The 19,843-nt window shown below is 33.5% G+C and overlaps 1 protein-coding gene across 3 annotated transcripts in view; it reads right to left on the bottom strand.

The window, feature by feature from the left end:
• LOC147070929 (uncharacterized) overlaps nucleotides 1–19,843 on the bottom strand; it is a 43,874-nt gene that overhangs the window by 12,318 nt on the left and 11,713 nt on the right. For 2 of the 3 annotated variants that reach the window (XM_085949024.1, XM_085949023.1), the window contains 11 exons: nucleotides 18,049–18,283; nucleotides 15,192–15,382; nucleotides 13,973–14,187; nucleotides 11,197–11,340; nucleotides 9,369–9,472; nucleotides 8,450–8,568; nucleotides 7,743–7,991; nucleotides 7,230–7,389; nucleotides 6,662–6,815; nucleotides 2,702–3,069; nucleotides 160–559 (listed from right to left, as the gene is read on the bottom strand). In XM_085949024.1, the coding sequence (XP_085805150.1) occupies nucleotides 160–559; nucleotides 2,702–3,069; nucleotides 6,662–6,815; nucleotides 7,230–7,389; nucleotides 7,743–7,991; nucleotides 8,450–8,568; nucleotides 9,369–9,472; nucleotides 11,197–11,340; nucleotides 13,973–14,187; nucleotides 15,192–15,382; nucleotides 18,049–18,283 (2,339 nt within the window). Of the gene's footprint in view, nucleotides 1–159; nucleotides 560–2,701; nucleotides 3,070–6,661; nucleotides 6,816–7,229; nucleotides 7,390–7,742; nucleotides 7,992–8,449; nucleotides 8,569–9,368; nucleotides 9,473–11,196; nucleotides 11,353–13,972; nucleotides 14,188–15,191; nucleotides 15,383–18,048; nucleotides 18,284–19,843 lie in introns of all 3 variants that reach the window. The other variant, XM_085949022.1, reaches the window with a different exon arrangement.

Genomic DNA, 19,843 nt, shown 5'->3' with positions numbered 1-19,843 from the left:
ATGGTCCGATTTATCCAGACATTTGACAGCGCTAATAAACAAATGCACATACTGATCAAATTACATCAAAACTATTTAAAAAAAAGCTCGACATTTTGCTCGGATCTATCTCATAATCTGACATATTCTCACAAAATTAATACAAAGATATAAAATTACCGATGAATAGTCTGCGGAAAGGTCTTGATAGGTATAATATTTTTGAGTGGGGGCGCTTTGAGAACTGCATTCGAGCTGAACTGCGAAGAGGAAGTCATATTCGGCAATGGAGAAGGAGGTGGTGCAGCAGAAGCGGCACTGAGGTTAGAGCTGAGGGCGACGGGGTGCACCAGGCCAGGAGCCGGGAGCTGTATCTTGTCCTTGTCTGTCCCCGTTGTCAGCGACGTCTTGAGTTTCTCTTTAAACTCGGTGACAGACTTTTGTATCTGTGCATTGATCTCATCGCGCTTTTTCTTAGCGATCTCGTAATTCTCCATGAAGTTGTGCATCGCTAGTTTCTCCACCTCAACCTTAGCCGGGAGGGGCTTCACTGTCAGTGATTTGTACAGAGGCATCTTTCCTGTGAATATTACATTTATCGATTTAATATATCTTATATATTAAATTCTTCCTAATATTTTATCCATTAACATGTTCAACACTTCCATTCAGGCATTTGAACAGTACAGTGAATGATGCTTATTTTATTGAAGTGATTTTTTTTTACAAGTGACACAATAAGATTGATTTGCAATGATGAATAGACATAGTTGATTCTATGATTTGAAAAACGCCCACAGTCAACATTGAACCACCAACATTTTAGTTGACAGTCAAGCACACTACCAAATGCACCAATAAAGTCGTGAATTTTTTTAAGAACATTTAATACACACAACTGCTTGAAAAGGTGAATTTCTTTAATTTCGAGTTGTCTAGTCTGCCTTCCCAGAATTGGGCAGCCACGCTCTAGGCCAGTGGTCGGCAAACTCATTAGTCAAGAGAGCCAAATATCAACAGTACAACGATTGCGATTTCTTTGAAGAGCCAAATTTCTTAAACTCAAACTGTAGATGTAGGTACACTGATTATTAACTTAATAAACTTTAATTAAAGTTTTAAGTCTTAATTAAACTATAGGTAGGTACACTGAAAAAAACTTGATGTCTAACTTAATAATATTATTTATTGATAAAAATTAAATTGTAAGTAAGGTATCCATAAAATTAAATCAATTAAGTATATAAAAGTCTATAGAGATTTAAATTACATCAATTATTCTCTTTAAATTAATAATTGCCATCCATCTCCTTGAAAAGTTTGGGTAAGTCAGGATTGTAGTTGTTTTTAATTTTAGGCACGATTCCAGGTTATCATCAATAAGACGACTTCTCAATTTACTCTTCATAAGGTTCATGCTTGCAAAAGATTGTTCGCATGAATGTGTAGGAACCGGAAAGGGAAAGAACAGCAAACGCTAGTTTTTTCAATTGATCATATTATGAGTCAGGAATACTATTCCAGGTGTTTTAAAATCATCATGTCTTCCTTCTCCATGTCTTTCAAAGTAGACTACTTGTGCTATGAACCATATTCATATTTGTTTTTCTCTGACATGTCCAAATCAGCACAGAGACGTTGAAATTTAGAGCTCCATAATTCTTAATTTTTTAAATCCAACAATTGCATTTCCAAATTTCAAAGTTGCCAATGTCAACATTAAAGGGAGAAAAAATTAATTCTGTTACCGTAGCATTAAGAGGTTTTTTTAACAAAGACTAACGTCGCTTTGCTGTTTCTGAACTCCTGAAACCTGTTGACAAAAGCCTCTCTCATATTTAAAATTGTTGTTTTTAAATAGCAAATGTCAATATCAGAATTATTTTTGTAGCGATGTTTCAGCAAGCTTTGAAAGTGAATCGAAGATTCTCTTTCGAAATCTTAAGCAAAAATGGATAATTTGTTTTCGAATGAAATAACTTCTTCTAACATCGAAAAAATGTGTTTCCTTCCCCTGCAGTTTAATTGGCGATAATTAAGAGATAACTTTTCAAATTTCCTTTGGAAATGTCTGTGCACAAAGCGCTTTTTGACGAATGATGCAATGTGCTTATTTTTTTCCCTTTTCCTACACCGGTCATACTTTTCGCCCTATCTGTTGAAATTGGCACAATTTTATAGAATAGAATATGATATTTTTCCATGCACTCAATTACAGCATTTACAATATCCTCTCCACATGTTTGACCTTTGAGTGGCAATAATCCTAAAAGTTCTTTATTACCTGTAGATGAAATAAATCATACAAATTTGTACTGTATCATTTATGTCACAAAACTCGTCAACTACTATTAATAAAGCTGAAACCAATTTAAGATCTTCGATTTGCTGGTTGGTTATATTCGAAGATATTTTGACTGTTTTATCTTTCACTGTTTTAGTCCGTACGTGGTCATTTGTGGAAGAGCCACACGCAAGGGGCCAAAGAGCCACGTGTGGCTAGCGAGCCGTGGTTTGCCGACCACTGCTCTAGGCAGATAGTTACGAATCTCAAAGTTAGTTTACATACAAAAAATTAAACTTAATATTAGAAATTTGCAGCTAACCCTTTATATTTGTATGCCAAATGCAGGTTCTAAGCTTGTTTACAAAAGGGCACCCAAAATTTAAGTTCACTGGGACAGACTGAGATGAAATGGACAAAAACATAAGATTTACTAACCAATAAAAGGCATCTTCTTGGAGTCAATCTGAATGCCTGTAGTGGGTGGTTTCTTGCTTTTCTCCACTACTTGCTTGTCAAAGTGGGTCTCGTTCGCATCTTGTTCCTTCTCTCTCTCCCGCCGAACGCTTGAATATGGCTTGAAGTCCCTCGACTCCAGAGGAGGAACTTTCTGGAAAGGTTTCATCTTGTTCACGTCTTCATAATTATTCCTGGCCTTCTTTTCGCTGTCCCAGCGTTTCTCCAATTTCTTGCTCTCTCTCTCCTTCTCGGCTCTGATGTTGAGAAGCTCTCTCGCCTCTCTTTCTCGTGAAACCACCCTCCCGTCCACTCGCTGCTCTGACTTCTCTCCAGCTCGACTTTTTACCCTTCAACCGAAAAGCAAATTTTTTTTATTTTATTATTAGTTAAAAGACACCATAAATATATGAAATTGTAGCTGAAAAAGAGTAGTGATACTTAACGGCCCACGTGCTCGTCGTAGGTCAAAATTGAGTTTTTATTGTATTTTCAAACCATGATCCTGGACACTCCTTAAACGTTGTAGATAATCTTTTTATATAATTTTGAAGCCTTATTATCCTTTATAGTTATTTTAAACATTTGATGACTGCATAAAGTATTTTTGTTACATAAAATAGTATTCTTTTAAACCTCTCGCTCTAATGTTTTAGAATATAGTCATATTTCGGTACATAATTGTGCAGTGGTGTTAAGATTTCTTACATTTATTAATTTTTAAACGCATTTATAAAACTATTAGTATAATTTATTACGAGATAATTTTTGTAAAATATTCACGATAAAAAATTATATTGATAATCTCTGTGATCCCAAATTTGACAAGAATTAGGCATTTTATTATTCAAAAAATCGGCAAGATTAACACATTTGAAGATGATTCTAAAGATACTTATTATAAGCTATGTCTTTGATCATTCAAGTGTGATAAACATCTTATGAATAATGATTGCTTTATAATAATTATTGACCTAAGAATAAGGTAGTGTTTTTTTGGAATACACCATTTCTTTTGTCATTCCCCAGTGGTTAAGCTACAACATACGGCCGTAGCCATAAATTGACAAACTATAATTGAAGTAAGGAGTAAAATTATATTGACGCGCGTGTTTGAACATGTACCGTTTAAAAAAAAATAAAAAAAAATTCGGTTAGGTACATGTTCAAACACGCGCGTTAACATAATTTTACTCCCTACTTTAATTATAGTTTGTCAATTTATGGCTACGGCCGTATGTTGTAGCTTAACCACTGGGGAATGACAAAAGAAATGGCGTATTTCAAAAAAACACTACCTTATTCTTAGGTCAATAATTATTATAAAGCAATCATTATTCATAAGATGTTTATCACACTTGAATGGTCAAAGACATAGCTTATAATAAGTATCTTTAGAATCATCTTCAAATGTGTTAATCTTGCCGATTTTTGAATAATAAAATGCCTAATTCTTGTCAAATTTGGGATCACAGAGATTATCAATATAATTTTTTATCGTGAATATTTTACAAAAATTATCTCGTAATAAATTATACTAATAGTTTTATAAATGCATTTAAAAATTAATAAATGTAAAAAATCTTAACACCACTGCACAGTTATGTACCGAAATATGACCATATTCTAAAACATTAGAGCGAGAGGTTTAAAAGAATACTATTTTATGTAACAAAAATACTTTATGCAGTCATAAAATGTTTAAAATAACTATAAAGGATAATAAGGCTTCAAAATTATATAAATAGATTATCTACAACGTTTAAGGAGTGTCCAGGATCATGGTTTGAAAATACAATAAAAACTCAATTTTGACCTTCGACGAGCATGTCCCCCCTTAATAATAAAAGAAGCTTTAAGTAATTCCGCATTGCAAATATTCTTGCTTATAATATATGTCAAAACCGCAAGCATATCAACACAATTTCACATTCATTGAAACAGTTGACTCCGTAAATTATTGTATGGTCCCTATGAATTTGTCACGACCATTCATAATACCGTGTCCGGAAACTTGTACGTATGAAGTTCGCCGTAGCACACTTCACCGTGAAATGTTGTATCGGAAATATATGGACGTATATTAAAGACCGTCCAACCTCTTTGGGTCGTATAGTACCTACTGGCATAAAATTCATGTCTAAATAAAACACGGTTCTTGTCGGTTTACACTTTATAAAAAGCCAGCAGCAAACAAATTTTGAAAATAGCCGATATACTGGATTATTTGTTAGTTTAGGTTTTCATTCTTGAATTCATGAATTTTGCCAACATCAACTAAGAAAATTGAATTAATGTTCATATTGAATCTAATAAAATTGGAGACCGTAGGATATACGGTCATCTCTTTCCTATAAGAAAGCTCACGGCGAACTGTGCTACGGTGAAATGTTTTACATACAATTTACATGTAACCTCATAATACTGTATTGTTGTGTTAATTTATTACTAGAGTAGAACCTCATTAATACGAATTCCATAGGACCGAAAATCGAAAAAAAATTCGAATTACGAAATGTATGGGAGAAAAATATAAAAATTTTCAAAAATTTTTTTTTTTTTTTTGGATTTTCATTAATTTTGTTTTGGATCCATAGATGTGCCTACCAAATTTCTGATACAATTCTTTCAAATTAAAATCTGTGCAAATACCATGTGTCATTAATCGATAAATTGAATTTAAGAATTTTTTAGAATTCAATAACGGCAACGCCGCATTTTTGTCAAATGCTTTTAGCGTAAAAATCATCGCTTAAAAGCGATGTGAGACAGCTCGTAGCGCCAAATGATTGCAGCGGCAGGGTTTAAAGACCAACGATCTTGGCGCGCATGCGCCAAAGCAGCCATTTTGAAAGAGGAGAATCGATTTATCATCGAACAGTAAACATGTTCATACCGCGGCTCTAAAATAATTTTACAAATATGTAGTCTTATAGTAATATTAATGTAATAAACCTCGCCGTTTCTGACCACAATACCGGTGTGTTATTTGTTCACTCCTAAGTCCCCAAAATTTGTCAGACGATAAAAACACGAAAAACAAGCAAGAAAAATGCATCTCTATATAATATTACATACTTTTATACTAGAATTATAGAAAAATACGAAATATTTTTAATTTTTCCAATTTGTCAACACAATTGTTTGGCACTGGTTCTCAGTAAAACTATGTGAAAATCCAATAAACAATCAACAATTAAATACCTACAGCCCTGAAACATGTGAGTTATTGTTTTTCCTTTGAGTGGAGTGCAGTTGTGCCTCTAAAGTCTCTCACAATTTTCAATGACTGGCTCATGAAATAGTGTACTTTATTACGATTTATTGAATATTTTTCTATGCCAGGACTCTGAAATCATTTCGAATTGGTTTTTTATGAAAATAATGTTCAAGGGACTTTTTTTTTGCGAAAATTTCGAATTATCAGTGTTCTTACTAACGAGGTTTTACTGTACATGCATTGATCATTTTCAACACGAAACATGGTCAATTTGCTATAACTGCCTGTAACAGACTTATTTAGATTAATAATCAACAAAATAGAGTATGTCATATGTATATTACTGAAACGAATACTGCTCAAGATAAAGATGGCCAACATACAAATTAGTTATTTTTCTGTGGCTCCACCAGATTAAAAACGTAACAGAATTGCCATCGCGTGAAAGACTCCTTCTTGCTACAATCCAAATTCTTAGAGCCGTATGCATGAAACGTAACATTACTGAAGAACTACATTACATGAATTACATTACATGAAATAACGGTTGATCTGCTTATTAGCGAATGTCATAAAAAATGTCATTGCGTAATGGAATGAATGCAATGGACGAATTGCAGCAGTTTCGTCAAAAATCACCACATCATGAGTTAATTACAAGCGTTTGCTGCACAAATTGAGAGCCTCATTAATTACTAATAATAAATAGTATATATTATTACCTAATCTTCAGGTCTTCCAATATCTTTCTGTCGTGGTCAGTGAGAGTGCTGTCCTGCGAGGACATCCACTGCGACAACATCCGGTCGTCAGAGCCCCGCTCTCGTTCCCCACTTCCACCAACCGGAGTAGCTCTATGCCCAGATTTCTTTATATCTACAAAAAAGAATATGTATTTTGAATATTAACTTTCTGCTTCGACAAAGACCAATAATTAAACTGCATTCTGTTATATACACCTATTTTAAATAATGCTCCCACGGCGAGATCATTACAGTAAGTATCTTTCCATCATGAAACGTAAATTAAAATCAATGAAGTCAATATTTTGACATAAAGAGTCTGTACCTTTTTCGGAAGTTATCAGTTATTCTTTATTTATTATTATTATTAGACTAATTAGTCGTTATGGCTTATGCAGTCTGCGCACATGTGAAATGCCATAGGAATATGAGCACTAACCAAAATAACAGCCGATTTAAAATCAAATGTCGTCAAAACATTGATTGTAAAAAGGTTTCCTGACGTTGTTGCATGCTAAACAAACATAATAAGTGAAATACTGTCTACCTTTGTCATTTTTACTTTTCTTTTTTTCTACGCTGCTGTCCGAGGAGTCGGAGGAGTCACTTGACTCGCTGGAAGACTGCTGCTTCCTTTTCTTAGCTTTCTTCTTTTTGTCATTCTTTCTTTTGCTCTGTTTCGGGTTCACCGCAGCCTTTGCTTCTTCCTGAGAAATTTAAAATATACATAATGTTGCAATACATTCAATGTTCTTTCCTAAGAATACCTGTATTAAAAATTTGTAAATCTGGCAGCGGTCATAATATAAACACAATACAGTGACGCACTAACGGGTAAAAATATGTATAAATAAAATCAAATAAAAGGGATATTTAGGGTTTTAATCAAATATATTTAAGAATGGTTCCATGAACTCTTCTATAAAAATTAAATTAATTTGAAGTGCCGGCGGGTGAAGTAAAGTTGTGTTAATTAACGTCATTAGTTTGGTTTTGGGAGAGAGTTAGTTTTTCCATTTTGGAAGTTATTATACACATTTTAGTTGATATGTATACTCACAGAAGGCGGTTCAGTCTTCTTGCGCTTGGTATGAATGCCGTCTGCCTGGAAGGAGATGGTGTGGGGGGCGTATTGTTCTTCCGGCGGGACGGCGATGGGGTTAGACACAGTAGCGGAGACGGAAGTGACAGGAGGGGGGGCGGGCGCAGGAGGGGGCGCTGCGTCGGCTTGCTTGCGGTTTTTCTCAAAATACTTCTGCCTGTCCGACATCCAGTCCATCTCCCAGTGAGGATTCAGCTCGGCAAAATTCTAGATAAACAAAGTAAAAAAAATCCTCAGCAGGAAGATTTGAAAACATATGACTGTAACTAGAGATAAAAAAAAATATAACATTTTCATATATCAATCACCACATTCTGTTATTCCAAGAATATCAGTATTTAATGAGTTCTATGATTCTAGAAATTTCGCAAGCAGGATGAGAATGAGTCAAAGGTCAGAGAGAACGAGCCAGAACTCCCTCCAGATAGACAAACTAAAACAAGAATGCCACGGGTTATCTACTGATGCAAGCCCTGCATGTAATACATAAAAAAAATTCAAAATAAGTGTCATCTGAATCAAAAACAGTAACCATGCTGTTGGCAAAGTTAAAAAATCATGTGGTCATCTCCGTAAACAAGGCATAATTCATTTTTTCGGCTTCACAATAGCTACTATGGTCAGATCAGCATTATTAACGAAATTCTAATTGTTCTAATACTCACGGTATAGTTTTGAGAATGCAGCAACGACTTCAGATGGGCAGAAGCGCAATGGAGGTCTCCAATCCACTGATCACACAGTTTGCAGTACCACGCAGTTGACGGAACAAAGAATTGCAGACCTACACGACAACCAATAATATTATATATTTGTATTGCAGTGGCTAAGCGTGTCTGCTAGGACAGCCATACTTACTGGACTTGAAAGTTGACTATTGTTTCATATTTAGTATTGAATTGAAAATAAAAATATTGTTTCACTTTTTTAAAATAGATATTTTATAAAAGAAAAACAACATTTAATCCATTTGACCAACTACACGATCAAACCTGCGATCCACGCCACGGCTTCATTATCGGCTGCTCTACCAACTCCACTTTGTAAAGTAAATGTACTCAAACCAAACAAGACACAATTAAAATGTAATTGTATCATGGTGAAGTTTATAAACATTGTGTTTTATTTTTCCAGTAGCCAAACTAACACTCAAATACCATCATTACTTCAATTGCACTTATCATAGACCATAGACCACATTTTGTCATATTTTATTGCACACTCACATCCAGATCTCAGCTTGATAGTCATTCATTCATATGGCGGCAGTATGTCAATAACACATGACACCCACCCTGTGGTGAAAATACTACAACACAAAATATCACACAAGACAAGCTTATGACAGTATTTTTGTTGGTTTATCCTTTTATTATTGCCCAAAACTAGATAACTAATAATTTGCAGTGGCATTTATTGAATCCTCTTGGTGTGGTGATCAATTTGGTAGCTGCTATCGAAGTCAAAAATATGCCATACCCTTACAAAGTTAACTATAATAAAGCAAGCAGTGATACATGTCTGTTGGTGTCACAGGCGGGATGTACATTGATTTAATTAAAAGACATTGGAGTATACGTGTACCTTTGATCGGCGTCCTTTTCGTAGGAGCACCAGGGTAGTTGGGCATGCCTTCATTGACATTAGGACCTTTGTGCCAAGGAGCTTCCATGTGGACCGCTGCAGCTCTGAAAATTAATTAAGTGGATTAAAACATAGGTTATACAAGATACTCTTCAAACCCATTGTTCGGAGCAATAAAAAATGGCATCTGACAAACAAGATACGATACTGAGCTCCATCACATGTTTGCGGAGCCAAGAATAATGTAACTTGTAAAGGTGGTATACTTACGACGGGTGGATTATGTTGCAAGCATGTAGGAAATAATTACTCAAAAATACTGACAACAAACCCGGAGAGAACAAGAAAAATTGACAGACTCAAATTGAGATAGATGGCTTGACTGTATTAATACATACGCACTGGGTCTTCAAAACCAGAGAACTTACGATAGTAAGAGAGTTCACAATGGCCAGGCATGGCGAGATATCTTGGAGGTTGCTGAGATCCACACAGGATTGAAGAGCCAACGATAATGAGAATATTGAAGTTCATTACCAAAACATTAAAAAAAAGTCCCTTTAACATAATCTATTTTCTTTAGAATAGATTGATAAAATAGTTAAGTACAATCCCACAAACTTATCGGTATAAGTGGTATTAGGTAAATAAGGAGTCTATTGACGCTGTAGGAATTGGATACCCTACCATCCAGCATGACTTGATAAAACCATTACTTCATAACTAAAATGTATATCGCAACATCATATTGTTCAAAATCGCAAAAACGATACTTGTGAAACAAAGCCATTATCTAGAAAATTACAATATTTATTTAGAATTTACAAACCAAAAACACACCTGACTAAGCAACTAATAATCAAACATGGGTACTGTTCGGTTATACCGGAGGCAGCGGAAAACGCATTTTGAAAATAGCCGATAAACTGGATTATTTGTTAGGTTAACCTAACCAAACCTAACCTAACCTAACCCAACCTAACCGAACCTAAACTAACCCAAACTAACAAATAATCCAGTTTATCGACTATTTTCAAAATGCGTTTTCCGCTGCCTCCGGTATAACCGAACAGTACCCAAACATGCATTTCAGTGTCATTGCAAAATAGTAACACACGCAGCAAATTTTCAGTCAATAAATAATGGACTCAGAAACTCAAACACACTCTTACCAAGCATTTCAGTAGAAGCACATCCGATGTCACTTTTTTACGTAATACTTATAAATTCGCATTGTCATTTACTATCTTACTACTAGCAGTAGTATTTCTTAACTACGTAATTTGATCCACTGTCGTAATCATAGTATTTTACATTGTCATAAAATTTGTATTTTTTATGAGGGTATAAACTGGGTATTTCTCATAATTACTACCCTCGATGGCCGCGTGGCTTAAGCGCCGGCCTATAGTGTCGAGGGTCCCAGGTTCGGATCCTGGGTCTGGCAAGTACACATATTGTTTTTCAATTTGTATGGACCTAATAGGTTGAGCAAGAGGCTGACATCCATTTCTCATAAAAATTAAATCTGTTAATACAAACCTCCACTCTGTCGAGGCCCATATGATCCTATTAGGATCGGACATGGTCAAAGAAGAAACTGGGTATTTCTCGTAAACACACGCATCCTATCCGAGTCTTATCATTGCAACCTTACCTACCCTCGTTCTTATTCACATCCCCATAGCGCCATACTGAATAATATTTGATTCTACTGTCAGATTCTGTTCAGTTAGGCGACGATGACTTATCAATTAAATTCTACAGATAAGTTTGTGGTACTGTAGCAAGAAATGTTAAGCGCAGGACTTGAAGACAAATTTCTTACTTGTGATGGTGTGGTGTATGCAGATGGTTCAAATACTCTTTAGCAGAGCTGGGAAATTCATTGCAGAGACGGCACCAGTGCATCTCGGGGTCGTAATACACATAGTTGAACTTCTTGTCACTGGAGTCCGACCGAGGTATCGACCTGCAAACCGTACTATAATATATAAGACCGATATATAATTGACTCCAAGCATTTTGATAACAGTAAATAGTTAATAATTTTTTACGATTGCCTTACTGTAAATTATTTTTATAATGCTGCAGATTCACGATAACCTGAAAAAGATACATCTACAAATGCGATACATTATAAACTGATTGAAGTTTACATATTCATAAAAATTTAATTGTAGATTTCATATGACAATACAATATATTCCAGTGTATGTATAAGTTGTTTATATAATATTACATTACCATGATACAAACATAAATACTGAAACAATTTAACCGGTTCTATGCCTTAGCGAGATGGTTACATGTAAATTGTAGATAAAACATTTCACTGCAGCACAGTTCGCTCAGTTCAGAGATGACCTTATACTATACGGTCTCTAGTTTTAATAGATTCAATACGAACATTAATTCAATTTTCATAGCTGATTTTGGCAAAATTCAAAAATGAAAACCTAACCTAACCTAACCAACAAATAATCCAGTATATCGGCTATTTTCAAAATTTGTTTGTTGCTGGCTTCCTGTAAAGTGTAAACCGACAAGAACCGTGTTTACGTTATGTTTCATGTTAATTTTGTGAGTTATCTCGCCTGACTTTAAACTCAAATTACTAGCCACTATCGATTGATTTGCATAATCTAAAAAATGAAACACACCGTGACATCTGTTAGAATAATTATGAAATACTAAGCCACAATATATCGGTATTACAGCAATCGTAGTAAGAGCTTCGTGCTACATACAATGTGTCATTAAAAATCTGTAGTCTGTCAGATACTGCCATAGTAATATCGTGAGGCATAGAAAAATCATAATTATTTATGTTGTTACCTTCTGTGATATGAGAAAATTAATGAATAATATTATGATTGCAGGCTTTAAATTAAAAATTTTTCAGTTTAGCAATGAATCTTGTTCCCCAAATCAGTGTGATACATAATTTTTTAACATTACAACCATCGTTCGATTATCAACAATCTCAATAATCAAGACTACTGTTCATTAAAATGAAGAAAATATTTTGTTATGAAATAAATTATGAATAAAAAAACAAATATTTAATATGACGACATATTATTATTTATTATTATATTATTTATAATGACAAGATTTCTTATTTTAACAATACATTTTCATAACCGAATTTAATAGTGATTGAACTTCCTTCATTTTAGGTAAACGGGTGTTTAAAACATATTTAAAGGTCAACTTATTTCCTAGAAATAAAAGACAGAAACATCATCATTCGCCACATACGATTTATGTAAAAATAGGTAAACCATTTTCATTTTTTATTTTCATGTATTTTTTTCAATCATAGATACATTTAATTATTCACAACTACTTTAACATTTCAAGAACAAACATTATATATATTTAGAATAAATAAATTTAAATATAATAATTTTACACCAAATCACATAATTTCTTCATAAGTCGTTCGTTATCACTTTCACCGAAAAGCTGAAATAGATATTTCATAAAACTAATATTTTTTTAACTAATCGAAGAATACAAAAAAGAACAAACATTTAATTAACATTTCATGTCAACACCTTGAATACATATTATTATATAATATACAATGCTATGAAAAAGAAAATCACATGTATTTAAAATACAATTTATTATTAAAACGATATTGTATAAATAAATTGCTCCACGATACACACATTAAATTTATTGATGACCACATACATGGTTTTGATTGGTAAATAATCATTTTTGCAATTGGACATAATTGGTTTTAATTCTAATTACACCTCCAGAAGAAAAGATGTCATACTGTTAGTGCGATTGTGTTGTGTATTCATATCAAACAATATTACTTTCTTCCAATATAATATTTGTCTTTCACATCTTTGCTCATACTGCTGAATATAAAATAGCAGTGAAATCTATATAAAACACACTATATTTTATAATTATCTGAGTACCGGACCAAATGTCCCCCTCTAAGTCCATCGGTTTGAATCCCATGACACTTAAATTTACATGTAAATTTTTGTACATTATATGTAGAAACCGGAACATGGTCTCGATGCGTTGTATGAATTGATAACGAATACCCATCATAAAAACAGATCAGCTGAACCAACCTCTACTATGTTGATGAGTATATTGTACTCTGGCTTGGAGAGAAAGTGGTAATTTACCAATTTTTAAACATGTTAAATCAATGCTAAAAAGATGCAAAAGATCAAGTCAATGGTTTAATTAAAGTAACATAAAATTCCCTCTTTCCATTAAATTAGCAGTTGATTAGATATTCATAAATACAATAATTTTGAGTTTTAATAACCATATTATGTTTTTTGTCAATAAAACATGTTATTCCATTAAAAGAAATGTAGGTATATTATGTGAATTCGTATTAATTTGGATTTTGATACCAAATTATACACACTATAGTTCACTTGTACCATTAGCGATCAAATCATTTCCATTCTGCATTAACTTTATAATGAATATTAAAAAATATTGCCCAATGTACAACATAATGACAATATCAAAATTTTAATTTCATATCTGTCTTACACGATAAATATTAAAAAATTAAAAAAAATAATTTAAAAAAAATACAGAATATGAAATACCTTGATTTGTGCTTACTCCGAGTGGAAGAGTGCTTATCATTTTCAACGGATGAGCTCCGAGACGACGAATCCGACTGAGAAGACGAATTACTTTTGGCGGGCTTGCGACCTTTCGACTTCTCCTTCGGCTCCAGAGACGTCGACTTCTCGCCGATAATCCCATTCAACATGTCGATCACGTTGTTCATCGTCTTCAGTTTGTTTTGGATCTCCGCCTGCAAGATATTGACGATCGAATAGAAAAAGATTAAATCGAACCCCCGACAAAAGGCAGCTGAATAAATTATTTTCTGTAGAAACTATGACTGGACTTATCCGATAGGACGGCGACTGATATTAACCGGTTCTCTTCTCTGCAGATATCACACCGCCGTTTAAGATGTAAGCAGGATCACTCATCCAAATGTTTGCCTTGCAATTTGCTCCTTGCGATTATGGTAATAATATTTGTCTATACGATATGAGTGGCTATAATTGTAATATCACAATCAATATAAAATTTATTATCATCTGAAACAGTTGATAAAAGTTAGCTGGATTAAAAAATAAACTTAAATTTAAAACAAATGTGTCGACATCTAAATTTCCATGTCCATTTAAAACGACAGACAAAGCATACGGATCTCCACACTATATAATAGGTATCTAAATCTCAATTGAATGAAAAACAATGTAAATATTATCCGACCTAGCTCGTTGGATTCGAACCAATGAACCGAAAGAAAACATTAAGATTATGAGCTTTCCAACATATATTATTTTTTATTTGGCACAATTCAATGTGTTTCTCAACAGAATTCTTTACAAGAAACGGGTGTTTTCAGTTGCTCAACTTGTCAGGTCTATGCTCTGGATCCAAACACAGATTGAAATTTCCAAGCCCGGGATTCGAACCCGAAACATTACCGCTCTTCCATCACTGGCGTTTTTCTGACATAATTGATACAGCAAACTAGTATTTTAATTGTTTTAAATCTTAAAGAACACATTATTCAAAAACTTTTTCTTTTACCTCTTATCCTACAATAAAAGTGAAAGTTCACTGAAAGAATTATGAATTACGAATTAGGTTCACAAAATATGTAGTAAATTCATTGTTGAATCACGAAACGATGCTTTGATATAAATAATGTTATAAGTAATTACCCGATAGCTTTAATTAATTTGTGATCAGTAAAAGCTGTAACATAAAAGAACAACTCTAATTAACGTGACACACCTGAAGTTTGGCGTTCTCTTTCAAGAACCTTTGACTGTCGGGACTCGGCGATCGCCTGGAGTCGCCTCGCAGCTCGGTCCGCTGCGCCTTCAACGACTCCAGTTCTCTCTTGAGCACCTTCGCCTTTTGGACATAGCCGTCCTTCTGATTGGCGAGCGTGGCGCGCTGGTTTCGCATCTCAGATGCAATCGCTAACCGAACACAAATTAACATCCCGCATTACAAACGATTACTCAAAAGTGATTAAATATAGTGTAAAAAGCAAACAAACTTATGTATTTTAGTAAGAAAGAGTTTTCTAATATTTTTTTTGGCATAATGAATTCTCCATTTATTCAAGAAAATTTCGGTTTTTTTTTTACCTATCGCTTCCTAAATCAAATGTCAATAAAATCAATATCGAAGGAATCATCTGAAAAAATTACAATGTATTATGAAAATTGTTCTAATATAATGCTGTTTAAATATTTATGATTAGAAATAAATTTTATGTTTGAATTATTCTATTATAAATTATGGATTTTACTTAATTTATTCAATATATTAACGGTTATATGAATGTTTCATTGTTTCAATTGAAGCAATTCATAAAATATATTTTGAAAAACAAACAATTAATTCTTTCATTGGTCAGATAGATTTCCATTACCAATAAAGAATATTCAAACATAAATTTCACTCTTTCGGCAGGTGTAAACAATTGACAATGGTATTTACCTGTAATTTTTCCTTGAAGTAAGTAGCAGAAGTAATTCATTTTAGCTATCAATTGTCTCAAATTGTAATATGCATCACAAACTTCAAATACAAAATATTTATATAATGTTATGTAAATACAATTTGCATCATGTCAGATGATAAATTAAATTCTTTAAAAAATATATTAATATATAACAACACCGAAGCCATTCGATTAATGTTGACTGAGTAAAAAAATTACGAATTTTACGATACAGATAAAAAATCTAATACTATGAAGGACTGTGAATTCTTTCAAAATTGTAAATGAACGCTCAATTGAATTTATTTTATTAGGGATAAACAATTCATAAATAATATTACAGTAACTTATAGTTTTAAATAAAAGCTTGCCGTTTACAATAACTCCAAAACAAGTTCACTATCGATCATAACATCTAGGTACCTTGACCGACGAAAATTAGTTGTAAAATTGAAAATAGCATAGCTAATTATGTATGTATTATCGATTATAGCAGTTTTCAGTCGTTATCACTGGAAGCAGCCAGTATACCAGGATCCGTGAACCCGCAACGCTGAATAGGTAGCGACCGTAAACAATAATTGTCCCATATGCATAAACGAATTAAGAAATATGAATGAATATGAATACCGACTGGTGGCAAAGCCTTCAATTTAAATAAAGAAAATTTTGATTCATATGACATTAAAGTTTTGAATTAAAAGTCATTGCATTGATTGCGTACAAATGTAAGAAAAAAACTATATTTAAAACTAATTATATCACTTTCCAGGAATATAAAAACATTGTTACAAATGCACAACACCGTAATTATATATATTATATTATAGTATATTTCGATAAACCGACACCGTTTTACAACCAGAGCTGTTTGAACCTCTCAATATTTTTTAAAGGTTTTGTTCTATAAAATTTAAAATCAGAACCCGGATTCCGGGGGTTCAGTTCCAGGTCTTCGAAAAAACCATTAAACTTACCTACCTACCTAGTTATAGATATATTATTATGAATATTTAATTTTAATTTTAAAACTAGAAAGTAATTGTGTATACAGTATAACCTGGTTTTTACGTGTCCGGAATTCACATTTTCCCGGCAATTGCATGTAATTTTTTCAGTCCCGATGTATTTCAGTACATTTAATACCCGCATTTACGTTTTTCTTTCCCGCGATTTACGTCGGATATATTCAAAATATGCGAGTTACGCGCACTTGACAATGATTGAGTCGTGACATTCGAACAGCGTAAGGTGTTTGGAGGGAAAACTCCGTATCTTTAGAACGGCGCAGGGTGATTGGTCGGCGAGCAACGCTGTGATTGGCCCGATTTTTCAATAAAAATTTTAATTGAATGTTGTTTTTTAAAAAAACGTTATTTTTTTAGAACATAAAATTTAAATGTTCTTTTTTTCAATAACCCCCTTTTACATTTTCCCTCCAATTAGGTTTTTTTTTTTTCAGTCCCTTAAAAAACGTAAAATAGGGGTTATACTGTATGTACTATTTTTCAAAATATTTTACCAGGTAGAGCATAATATGAATATCACAATCATGGCCCCCCACAAGGGGACGGCTGACAGGGCTCTACCCTGGGGCCCTGGCGTGACGAGTCGACCAGATAAGTGAGATAAACACAGATCACAAATTTGCTCTAATAATAAAAAAAGGCGCTATTTGTCTTCAGTGGTTGTATTTAAAAATATATGGTTGTGCAATGCAATTTTAAATTGTGAAATTATCACTCGATAACTCAAGTGGATGAACGTATTGAAAATAGACTTAATACCCTTAATTTTACCATGAACACCATTTATAAAACGCCACTGTAGAGCATCACACTGCCTTTAATTTTAACGATAGGTAAGGGGGCCCGTCAAAGGTAATAACGTCGGGACCCGCTTCAGGATGTGAGAGCCATGATCACTATTTTCATGTATTCAATCACATTAATAAAAAAAGGAGTGCAGTAGCTATTATATACTTACGAAGCAATCAAACTATTATTTTAACAACTTCATGAAGTATTTGAATCAGTTTTATCCAAGACAAAGTTGAGCTTTCAATAGAATGCACTCGTATTCAAAGAGTAATTGAGTGTTGAGAAGTATCTTTATGGTGAACGACAATAAAATTACCTTCTCTCTTGAGCGGGTCATCAGCGGCGGGCATGAGAAGGGGCTGCGGCGGCGGCTGCGGCTGTCCCCAAGAGGGCACCATGAGCTGCTGAGGGACGGGCTGGTGCAGGGGAGGGATGTTCATGGTGTTGGCGACGGGCACCAGGGACGGAGGAGGGATATCTAAGAAATTAGCATACTGGGCTGGGGTGAACTGGCCGTACGCGTTTGTCACTGGGTACGGGGTATTCATTGGCTGAAATATCAAGACAAAAACATTACAGGTAAATTGGTTACTTAAAAAAACGAGTAAGTCATAAAAGAAGACACGAAACTGTGAAACAAAACAAACAATTATTCCATGTTTCAATATGTTTCACTATGAGTATTTATAATAATAATGATCCTTCAAATACCTTACAATTTCTCTCACTAATTAAACTTAAATTATTATATATGATAATACAATCATGTAAAGGTAAAGGGTTATCAAATTACTACTATAGATTTTTAAAACGTCATAGCAGTAATTTTTTTTTGATTCCCACCAAAATTGTTATTTGTGTTCAGTATTGTTTGGCAAATCATCATGAAAGAGACACAAAAAAGTTGTACAGCGTATACAAATTGTTAGAATTTATTACAACAACAATGAATCTATTCGAGATACGTTTTGGGCAATACGTGAAATTTATGGTTAAAATAATTGACCGACAGAGCTGTTTATAAATTAATTGGAAAATTTGAGTCAAATGGTAATATTTACGATGTTAAGAATCAGACTCGTCAAAAACGTAAACCTACTGCTGAAATCGATGTTGTGAATCAAAGTGTGTATGAAAATCCAGAACAATCAATTACACATCGTTCTCGATAACTTGGTCTTTCTTATGGCACTACATGGAATATTCTTCATAAAGATTTGAATTTGAAAGCATATTAAATAGTTATAACGAGAACTTAGACCGAGTGACCATTTGGTGCGTCGAAATTTTGCTGATCGGGCTTTAGAGCAACTTGAAACAGACCCATTATATCATGAAAAAATCATCTTCATCGATGAAGCTCATTTTGGTTAAGCGGCTTTATAAATCAGCATAATTGTTGCATTTGGAGTAATGAATATTCTTGAAACACAAACACTATATCCACAAAAAATTAATAGTTTGGTTTTGGAGGTGTAATTGGACAGTATTTTATTGAAAACGAAATTGGCAATGCAGTTATTGTCAATGGGGAACGCAACAGAAACATAATTACTGATTTTTTCTTGAATGAATTAGATGATTTTGATCTGGACGATATTTGGTTTCAACAAGATGGTACAACGTGCCATACAGCTTGATACACAATAAACTTATTGAGATAAATTAAAAATTTATATTTCTTGTTTGGTAACCTTATAGCATAGTAAATAAAAAACCAAAACGTTATAATTACACGTCAATTGCAAAGTCCAATAGAAATTTTTTTGAATATATTTCACTATACTTAGGTATAATGTTAAATATTAATAAAATGAAAGCTTGGATTGATAAAAGCATAACTTTTAAGGGTGCTATACCCCAGATTCTTAATTTTCGACCTTAACAGGACGTGCAAGTCTCAAATGACCATTTCTATGTTTACCACATATTATTCCAGGTCGACATACCTATGACACTGGTAAAACATGAAAACCAAAATAATCTGTCATCATAAAAATCCTTTTAAAATTCCAATCTCCGATTAAAAATGGGCAAGTGACTAATGTAGTTTTTGTCAACCTTTTTCGGTTGGAGGAAGCCAACAAACATTGTATTATATTATTTTGTAA

The sequence above is a fragment of the Rhyacophila brunnea genome, unplaced genomic scaffold (assembly GCF_057557595.1).
Source record: "Rhyacophila brunnea isolate RB1 unplaced genomic scaffold, BYU_Rbru_1.0 scaffold_21, whole genome shotgun sequence".
NCBI classification, from domain to species: domain Eukaryota; kingdom Metazoa; phylum Arthropoda; class Insecta; order Trichoptera; family Rhyacophilidae; genus Rhyacophila; species Rhyacophila brunnea.
Note: the sequence above shows the minus strand (reverse complement) of the source record. Positions and strands in the feature narration are given on the sequence as shown.